Consider the following 10,322-nt stretch of genomic DNA (forward strand, 5'->3'; position numbering starts at 1 on the left):
GGGGGTTTTTTTTCGTCCTCGTGGCTGATTGATGCAACCAAATGCCCACAATGTGTCTCAGCTGCTGAGAAAAGAAAGAAAAAAAAAAAAACAGAAGTGCATCATGATGCTAATGTATTCAGAGACCAGCTGCTGTGTCAAGATGATTCTGCAAAAGACATCCTTGAAACTTTTAATGAGCTCACCATTGTGAATAATGGGGACGGCGAGGTCACGGAGTCAAGATGTGTACGTGTGAGCGCGCAGACTTTGTCTCCGTGTGTGTGTGTGTGTGTGTGTGTGTGTGTGTGTGTGTGTGTGTGTGTGTGTGTGTGTGTGTGTGTGTGTGTGTGTGTGTGTGTGTGTGTGTGTGTGTTTATATGCAAGCAAGTGTGCCATAATATTGTGCTCTTCGAGTCTTCGAGGACGCTCTATGGGAGGCATTTGAGTGGAGAACAAGTCATTATCTCATCATGTCAGTTTGGATAAATATATAGGACACACACACACACACACACACACTGAGAGCATGCAGGTCAAGAGGGGATAACGTGTGGATGGGAGCTGGCATTGGTTACGCAACGTATCCGAGAGGCAATTAAAGTGATCCCAGTCCGGTGACAGAAATGCCACGAATCGCCTCGACCGTCACGCCAGGATGCAACAGTGATGAGAAACCCGCGACGCGACGACGCGTCACAAACGGGGGGGGGGGGGGACGTTATGAAATCCACAGCGTGAGTGTGCAGAAAACACTGGAGTGGAGAAATGACAACGGCAGGTAAGGTCAGTGGTCGCATGAGAGAGATGTCTTCACGTCAGACGATGCATCAGGTTGTGCTTTGTGAGGATTTTGGGCCGCGGCAGAAAGAACATTAAACTGTTAAATAACGTCAACTGCCTTTACGTCGATGTAAAGATTATGAAATCATCTTCACTCTCTTAGATATTTTATCTTCATCTATAGATACTGCATGTTCCATAACTGAGGCTGACTATGGAAACAACAGATCTGAGATAGGAATTAACACATTTATTTATTAAACAGACATTCTCACCACATCGGCTGGTACAGGACGGGCCGTGCTCTCCCACCAGCTATAAGGCTGGTGGAAGAGGATGATTCTAAAGAGACACATTCATTTATCAACTCTGGGCTCCTCCATTGTTCCTTGGGAACCGCCTCCGGTGACCCACTTCCTGTGCGGCACTCTGAGTCAATCGCAAAGGACACCTGGTCCCTGAGGGCCGGGTCCAGTTTGCAGCCACGTCCTTGTTTTTCTTGAGTATCGACGAAACCTGCGCGGTGAAAAATTGGAGGGAAAAAACGGAATGCAAAGCGCAAATAATCTAACAATTCATGAAAAAGCAAATGTTAAAAGTTGAAATTGTGAAAGAAAAATAACTTTTTAACTTGACATGTTGTGCAAAATGGGCTCTCGGCCTCGGGAGAGCGAGAGAGGGGGGGTGGGGGTAGGGGTGGGGGGTGTGGGGGGGTGTTTTCCACCTGATGGGATCCTCAGCGTGACTCCACCGCCTCACCTCTGAACCACCACGACACTAATTGATGCAATTAGCCTGTCAGCAGTCGCAAAGTGGGACTCCGGCTAAACGCTTTCTGTGGTGAAGGAGAGAAGACGCCCCCCTCCATCTAGAACCCCCCCCCCCCCCCCCCCCCCCCCCCGCTCCAATGGCCTCATTTCATGATCTGAAATAGATTCACAGTCACAAGTCGGGGTGAGAAAACTGGATGTTTGTGTCAAAACATGACAAGGATTTATCTTTTCTCTTTGACCTACTTTTTCCAAACCGGAGGCAGGAAATCCTTCAAGGATCTTTTTACCTGAACAACTCTTCCATTCACGTGTCCAAAAAAGATTCCAAACAGTCTAATCGTGACTCGCTTCAAGCATCTCTGTTGTCCTTTATCCAGTCCCGGGGGAAATCTCTCTCTGTGGCTGCTAAATGCTGTGTTGTTGCTGCTCAGCAGGTGGTTTACACTGAAATTAGAGCCATTTACCCACTTTAGCTCCTTTTTCAGGCAGAAATCCCCGACTACAAACCAAGATGGCCGCCTGAAAAAGATCAAATGACTGCTTATTTTATGTTCCTGGTCTGGATTAGTTACTAGTCGAAATGCCTTGTGATCACAAACGTTTGCCTTTTTCATTCCAGTGTCAGGAGGAACTGGGATGTGGGGAAAAGTCCCACTTCCCAGACAGGAAAGGACACATCTGATTGCAGTCGAAGTGGGAAACTCCCACAAAAAAAACAAAAGTGCTTGATTTTGGAGAGCTCCCAGAATATTGGTCTGATGTGCCTCAACGTGCCTGCAGCTTCTTGTGAATGTCAAGAAAACTTAGTTACTGCATGCATTAAAAAAAAATTTTTATATATATTTTTTTTTCCCCTTTATTCAAAACATGTACTTATACAAGTAAAACAATCAAGTCTAGATAGAAAAAGAATGTAAAATGGAGAAATGCATCTTTTTTTTTTTTATCTGTGTCTATTTCCTGGACTCGTATTGCTTTTTTATTGTTTATTGCAATTTGGGAAATGAAATATTCCCAACTTCCCAATTACATGATCACATTAGGAGCTAAACTGTATAAATGATTTGTTTTCCTGGGTGAACATTCTAAAGCAGAAAGTATATATGTATTAGAAACTATTGTTTTGTTTAAAGATAAAATATAACGAAACAAAGATTTGCAGGCTTGAAGGTTTTTTTTGTTGTTTTTTGTTGTTTTTTAAAAGCTGATAAATGCAGAGCACTTTGATTTGTTTTCCTGGGTGAACATTCTAAAGCAGAAAGTATTTATGTATTAGAAACTATTGTTTTGTTTAAAGATAAAATATAACGAAACAAAGATTTGCAGGCTTGAAGGTTTTGTTTTTCGTTTTGTTTTTTTAAAAGCTGATAAATGCAGAGCACTTTGTTCATACGCACAGCGCTGTGGTCCACTTTCGGCTTTAGAAATATAGCAAAGAGAAGCTTCCAGGACTGTTTCATAACGCCAAACACTTCCTCGGGCTACGTCCATTCATCTCAATGACCTACAAAGAAAACAACGGGTGGTTCTGTGCAGTGCTTACATTTATTCAGTGTTCACTTTACAAAAAGAAATGTACAGTTTGTATAAACATTGTTGTGCTAACTGAAACTTATCCTCCGTCTATTCATCCTAAATATTACAGCCGATTCTTTTTCAAACAATTTACAAAAAAAAAACCCAAAAACCTAAATTAAAAAAAAAAAAAAAAAAAAGCCCCACAAAGACAAAAACCTTGAAGAATAAATATTTTCAGGAAGCGTCAACAGAAACAGCCATTCGGTGGGGGACAGATCTGTGCAAGCGAGTGATTTTCTTCATATTTATTCATTGTTTTTTCTCAGCGCTCGCCTTGCCGCGTGGCACAGGAGAACGAGAAATCCGCCTTGTAACGAGTGTGAAAAAAAAAAAAAAGCACTTAGTGAAGACTAACTGCTATCAAAGTCTTCCTTTTTTTTAATCCACAGTTTTCGGGGAGCGGGTTTTGATTAATCCACTCCTCCTCGCCCCGCGAACGCGGGGAGGAGCCGCCGCTCCCCTTCCGGAGCCGCGGACGGGGCCTCCGGCGGGGGGGGGGGGGGGGGACGAGCTCATCTCTTCCTGCTCTTGTTGTGCTTCACCGTCTTCTTCCTCTTGACGATCATCTCGTAGAGTCTCTCCAGGCCGGCCTGCAGGCCCTGGCCGTCCACGGCGCTGCAGCCCTGCACGTGGTGCGGCGTGTGCGCGCTCAGCTCGTGCACCGCCAGCAGCTTCTCCACCTCGCCGACCGCCAGCGCCGCCGCCAGGTCCTGCTTGTTGGCCAGCACCAGCACGGGCACGCCCTGGTTCTCAGAGGTGCGCGTGATCTTGTGCAGCTCCACCTTGGCCTCCTCCATGCGCTCCAGCTCGGCCGCGTCCACCACGAACACCAGGCCGTCCGTGCGCCGCGTGTACGACTTCCAGAGCGGGCGCAGCTTGTCCTGGCCGCCCACGTCCCACACCTGGAAGTTGACGGCGCCGCGCGACGCCCCCACCGCCACCTTGACCTTCTCGGTGTTGAAGCCCTTGGTGGGGATGGTCTTCACGAACTCCCGCAGCTTGAGCCGGTAGAGCAGCGAGGTCTTGCCGGCCGAGTCCAGGCCGATCACCACCACGTGCAGGCACTGGAAGTGCGGCAGGAACGGCGCGTTGGGGGCCATGTCGGTCAGCTGGTTGCCCATCGTTCGGCGCCACGGAATTCCCGGATTAATAACCCCCCCCTCCCCCTGCCCCCTCTTAGAGGATTGGCATCTGTTCCAGGTCTTCGTGGGGGGGGGGCTCAGGAGATCAGACGGTGAAGGAGACCTTATCAGAACACACACACACACACACACACACACACACACACAGAGGGCCGGTTAGCACTCAATGAGAAGATAACAGGGAAGAGGCCGGAGGAGGCGATGGGATTCTCGGGTCATTATTTTTATGGGTCGTTTCCTGGCACGAGGTGTGAAGTGGCTATTAACCCCTTCACGGCTCATTGAGAGACTCGGGGTGTGTTTGCAGGACGACTGAGCCACTTGGGCAAAACAAAAACACATTTTTGAGAGTTTTTGGAGACACTCTGGGTGTCACGGCCATTTTCCCCTCCGACCCTCGAACAGGCCTCCAACATTTCTTCCAGGAGGATCACATGATCCCATTGTTTCATTCACGTTCGCAGCCCGTGTTGACAATGCCTCCAACAAGTATCCGGTCGCGCTATCTATGTGTGGCATCAACGTACCTTTGTTGAGGACAAAGAGAGGAACTGGTTCCTTTTAAAATACTTGAGCAGTTGAGTCATTGTCTGAAACCTGTTTTCATTACAAATGCGAGGCGAGTTACTCACGAGAAATACTTTGGGAAACGCGTAACTAGCAGATTTCCTCATGTTACGTTGAATTTAGAACACTAAGCATGCCCCTGTGCACAAATGGAGTAAACTTACGGCTCAGATTGAGGGTTCTGGATTTCGCAAAAACATTCTCAAAGTGATTAACTTTCCTCTGCCCGTTGATTAAAATAATCACAAAGACTTTAATGTGGAACAAAGATGTTAAGATAGAATCTGAAATGGATTGTTCTTCTTATTGTACCAGATTTCAGGGACAGTACAGGACTAAATACACTTACAGGGGAATTAAATGCAAAATTGGATTAATTCAACGTTTTACTTATAAAAAAAAAAATGTGCAGTTTAAAATTCAGTTATTCCCAACACTGGTGGAGGTTCATTCTATTACGAAAACGACTATTCCAGAGGAACAACAGGATTTGACCACCTCCCATTTGGTGTCAACTCCCAAAGTGATTAAAACAATCCATCCTGTGTTTCGTCTCGTTCTTAAAACAATAAACGTCGGAGCCACATTACAGGGCCAAACAACAGTTAATTGGGTGTCTGAGGCTCTGCAGTGTCTTATTTGCCCGGGCTAATCCTCTTAAGGCTGCTAAACCTGAAAAGGCTTTTCCAGATTTCCATGCAGGGACGGATAACATGCATGAGCACTGCTGCTGCAGCACTAATCCAGCTGATATCCATCACACAGGATCCCTCCGCAATGTTTACAGCAGGGGAAAACATTTTTTTTAAATGTTTCCACTGCCTGCAAAGACACGACAACGTCCCTAACTGATATTTTTTGTTTATTTGGGTTGGGTTTTTCTTAACAACTCCACTGGGCGGAGATGCGGATTAATTAAATAACTTCCGTGGAAAGGTTCGGCTTAATGCATGTACAGCACAGATAGCAGGATGCACTTTTGCAAGGGAGGAAATATGAATTGCGTGATGTTTGAGAAAGGGACGCACGCGTGAAAAGGTTCTTACCTCTGAGACGCGCGACGCAAATCGTCATAAACTGGAGGTGAACGAAGCCATGGTTGCAGGATTCCTGTATTCCTCTCTCTGCCGTCTTCCTATGTCCTCCTCCGTCTTCCTCTGCTTCTCTCGCTCCACCTCTGCTCCTCCTCTCTCTCGCTCTCTCGCTCTCTGTCGCTCTCTCTCTCTCTCTCTCTCTGGCCGTACGGTCTGACGTCACCGCGCCTCTCCGCGCCCCCTGCTGGCCGAAGTCTCGCAACTGCAGCCAGTCATAAAACTGCACAAAACCATCTTCTGCACCGTGGAAAGTTTATCTAAACAACACACAAGAGAATAAAAGATTGAGTTTTTGTGTATTTATTTCATTAATTGGAAAAGAATTATAGAAAAACAAACAAGCAAACAAAACCATTCAAAACAAAAAAACAGAACAAACGCTCAAAATCCATGAATGAAAGTGAGCTGAAAGGTTAACTTTTAATAATTTCAGCAAAAAAAACCTAACAAAATGACAACGAGAGTCATAGACGCAGCCATTCTAGTCTATATCAGTTATATATCATATATTCCTTTGTTCCCTTGTTTGATGGCTTGTGGTGACATTGGCTCTTTTGTTCATAAAGATTGAAGACGTCAATGTTTTTCCAAGGAGGATCTTGTCATGCCACAGTGAAACATGTTGAAACGTGTTCTTTACATGAGCCAGCAGGTATATTAGTTGGTTGGTTAACAGGATATCTCAAAACCTGTGTAAGGCTAACAGATAACGGGACTTGGAAGAGGCGGTTGAAATATTTGGTGACATGTGAAAATGTCCTGTTGGGTGGAGGTATGACATCTTCCTTTTGTGGTCTGGCCCTCGGCTTGGTAACGTCCTCTCCGACGGCCTTCAGGCGCACATCAAGGACAAAGCTTTCCTCCCTAAAGTCCAATCGGCCTGCTTCGCCCTCTGAAATCTACTCCTGCTGCCACAGAAGTGTTCTCAGCAGACTCGTGCAGACACAGACGGTCCATTTCAGTTCACTGAACATTCAAAATAATAAATTTGATGTCCTGTGGCGTCAGTGCACGGCCCTGTTTGCACCCTGTGTCAGTCTTTTCATGACTTTGGCTCCACCTTGTGTATATATACACTTCCAGATGAAGATCTCATACCTCTGCGGCAAACCCGTTAAAGAATGTTGAAAAAATATGTCAAATAATGCATAAATAAAGCAAGTTGAAATCCACTCATGAAGCAATAAGGCACTCTTTTATTGGTCAACAGGATTAAAAAAAAAAAACAAGTTTGCAAAGTGCTCCACATCAGATATAACTTTCATTCACGTCAGTGTAAAGTGTAAATAAGCCGAAGTTCCGTACAGCAGCAAAGTTCACCATGTTAAAATAACCACGACGACAAGTTTGCAACGAGGTATGTCTGAATCAATTAAGAGCAGTAAGTTTATATTCATACATATAATCGTTTCATAATTTTGCTCTAATTGGATGTATTATGATGAATTCAGTTCTGAAATCTGCTTATGAGATAAAGTGGCAGTTTTACACTCTTATTATTTGTTTAAATCCTGGTTACTTGCCAGATATTAGGATAAAATGCTGCTCCCTGACCCCTTCACACTGATCCTGCTGCTTCCATACACTTTTAGTGGAGGTTAAATCCTTTACAGTGGTTTTCAGAAAGATCTTTCCATTAGAAGAAAAAACAAAACAAAAAGGGAAAAAGCGATCAATTCATCTCTTCTCTACATTTGCATTTCGTGCAAATATAATTGTGCAACTGCATCAGAAATATTGCAAATTCAGATTCCACATATGAAACAATAAAGTGCATGTAAGAGTTTTAAACTTCTCATCAAGAAATACTATTCTTCAGCTCTTCTTCACAGACTCACATGAAGAACTTCAGCATAAGAGGACAACCTCAATGTTTCAAAGATCCACATCCATCCACGCGTTCAGACGTCATGTAAAGGAGAAGGCGTGTCTCCCTCTGCTTCCCACCGGGTGGGGGAGAGTCGAATTGGTGCCGCAGTCGATGTACTCGAACGTTTCCAGGGAAAGCTGCTCCGAGTGGGCCAGGTAGGAGATGTTCATGGTCATTCTGTCGAAACAAACACACAATTTACTCCACGCAATCGAGTCATTCTTCGGTGTCAAGAGCGTCCAATACCAGGGGCTGCCCTCAGAATACTTCTGATGAATTATGTTATTACTAAAAGGGGCATCAAACACGGTTTGGTTCAGACACAGCATCTTGAGCAAGGCGCAGCAGTTCGGATGGGAAACTCACTGAAGCTGCACGAATAACATATGGATCTTGATCGAGCTCGACTCGCAGTAGGTCCTGAATTTAAAAAAAAAAGACATCAGACCTTTTTTAACAGTGTGTTGTCATTTTTAATCTGAAAAAAAAAACAAGTGTTGTATTGACTTACATCAGGCCTTTATCTGTGATCGAGAGGTCACTTTGAACGACGTACTGTGAAAGGCACATTTTGAAAAGGTTGAGAAAGTGTTCCCGAATACGAGGAAATGTGCATTTCTCCGTTCGCTATATATAAACCCACAGATTTCTTGGATCTGGACTGGATGGCAGTCATGTTGCACAGCTTGTTCTTGCCCACGATGTTGTTAGCCACCAGTGCCTGAATGCTAAATTCCACAATCTGAACAGGGACAAAGTTGTGGTTGGTGACCTCCACGAGATTCTAGAATGAAAGAAAAAAGAACGACATACTTTTCCATCATTAAAAGTGAAAAGAAAAAAGAAAAAAAACCACTTTGAGGAACTTTGACCGTCACAAAACTGCAGAGCGGCTTGAAGGGAGTCATGTGAGTGAAGCTGTAAAGACACTGAACTGTGTGCACTCTCGTCCCTCGCCTCCTCCGCTCACCGTGACCTCGATTTCAACCGCGCCGGGCGTGAAGAAGACCAGAACTGACAGCACAGACACCGGCGTCAGGCTGACACTGCGAGGGAAGAAGAAGAAGAGGATGGTGCAGCAGAGGAGGAGACACGCCGCCATGGAGACGCACACGTACAGCTTCCTGGAGACAAAAGCAAAAATACAAAGAACCTATGTGATGTAAAATAGTTAACTCGTTGCAATTCCTGATTTATCCACTGGAGGCGATATTACACATCATCAGCAAGGCCTGGAGACACGTCAGTCAGTGTGTCAAGGTTTGTTTGCAAGTTCCCACAGAAGCAGATGAATTTATGTGGGAAAGACGGAACAAAACTTTCAAGTTGAAATGTATGTTTTGAAGGAGCAAAAATAAAAAGTCCTGCTCCTGTTGTACTGGTCTGGCATATTACCTCACGGTGTTATCAGAAGACTTTCGGACATCGTGGAGTTAACGCTTCTTCTTCTTCCTGCTTCTTGGAGTGACTCAATACACCACCTTCTGGACCAAACTTGTACTACAAAGCTAAGTGGGTTAGCAGGAGTTGGAAAGGGGGGTTGATTTTGGTTGTTTCATATATGGACTGATGAGGAATCGGATGCCATCAGGGGTGAGTCTCAACTATTAAACTACTGATATGGACGGTAAAACTAGAATACAGAGTCATACCACTACTGGGGCGGCCATGTTTGTTTACAGGCACACAAGTTTTGCCGATACACTCGCTTTCCTCGTCATGTAAACGGGGGCTCGAGTTGAGGGTCCGGTATGTAACGTTCCTGTTGAACGCGTGACAGTTTGCAGCCCATCGACGCGTCCCGGGGAGTTAGCATTAGCATTAGCATTAGCCTGGCAGCCAACACGAGTGGGCGGGTTTTGTGAACGCCTGCATGCTGAAGGCCGCCGACGCTGAAACCGTGACGGCAACATTGTTCCGGGAGGGAAAAACCAAGCGGGAGGTTTTTTATTCAAGAGAAACAAAATATCCCAAGAAGTGAAAAGCTTTCTTGTTTATCTCAAAGTTGAAGGTTGATTGTTGGAGCTGACGCTGCTTTACCGACTCACTCACACACACAAACACACACACACACACTGCTTACGTGCGTCTGGGCTTCAGCCTCACGTCGTTACACGGGATCACGGCCACCAGCTGGTCTTCATGGCCTGCCGGCAAACAGTGGAAACAGAGTTTCTAACTGGAAAGTGAAAGTTGTGAATGAGGAACAAACGGGTGTTGAAATAGTCCAGACGTTTAAAAAAAAACAAAAAAAACCATAAGAATAACCAACCCCTGGGGATTTTCCCGGTGCCTCGACACGTGGGGCAGGTGTCACCGTTCATGGACCCGTAGGGAGGAAAGGACCTCAGGGTCCTGGACGTCTCCGTCCCGCCGGTCGGTTCTGGATCCTTGGCTGCGTCCATGGCGCTTTCTCATCGGGGGAACATTCAAGAAAACGGAATAGAGAAGCCCGGAGAGTTCTTCCTGTCATGTGCTGCACCTCCTGCTTGTAAACGATCAATAAAAATCAGGATCAGAGCAAAGTCCATAGGGT

General features: G+C 45.4%; 2 protein-coding genes across 2 annotated transcripts; both read right to left on the reverse strand.

The window, feature by feature from the left end:
• Positions 1-3,168: 3,168 nt before the first annotated feature.
• Positions 3,169-6,002, reverse strand: arl4d (ADP-ribosylation factor-like 4D). Its single transcript, XM_080516685.1, has 2 exons — positions 5,869-6,002; positions 3,169-4,358 (listed from the first exon to the last, which is right to left on the reverse strand). Exon 2 carries the CDS (start codon positions 4,232-4,234, stop codon positions 3,626-3,628), a length of 609 nt encoding a protein of 202 aa, XP_080372811.1. The 5' UTR covers positions 4,235-4,358; positions 5,869-6,002; the 3' UTR covers positions 3,169-3,625.
• Positions 6,003-7,136: 1,134 nt separating this feature from the next.
• On the reverse strand, positions 7,137-10,322 carry tmem106a (transmembrane protein 106A). The gene is made up of 7 exons (XM_080516633.1): positions 10,059-10,322; positions 9,870-9,933; positions 8,757-8,910; positions 8,430-8,570; positions 8,298-8,341; positions 8,153-8,206; positions 7,137-7,963 (listed from the first exon to the last, which is right to left on the reverse strand). Exons 1-7 carry the CDS (start codon positions 10,189-10,191, stop codon positions 7,825-7,827), a joined length of 729 nt encoding a protein of 242 aa, XP_080372759.1. The 5' UTR covers positions 10,192-10,322; the 3' UTR covers positions 7,137-7,824.

This window comes from Blennius ocellaris, assembly GCF_963422515.1.
Source record: "Blennius ocellaris genome assembly, chromosome: 21".
In the NCBI taxonomy this organism is placed as follows: domain Eukaryota; kingdom Metazoa; phylum Chordata; class Actinopteri; order Blenniiformes; family Blenniidae; genus Blennius; species Blennius ocellaris.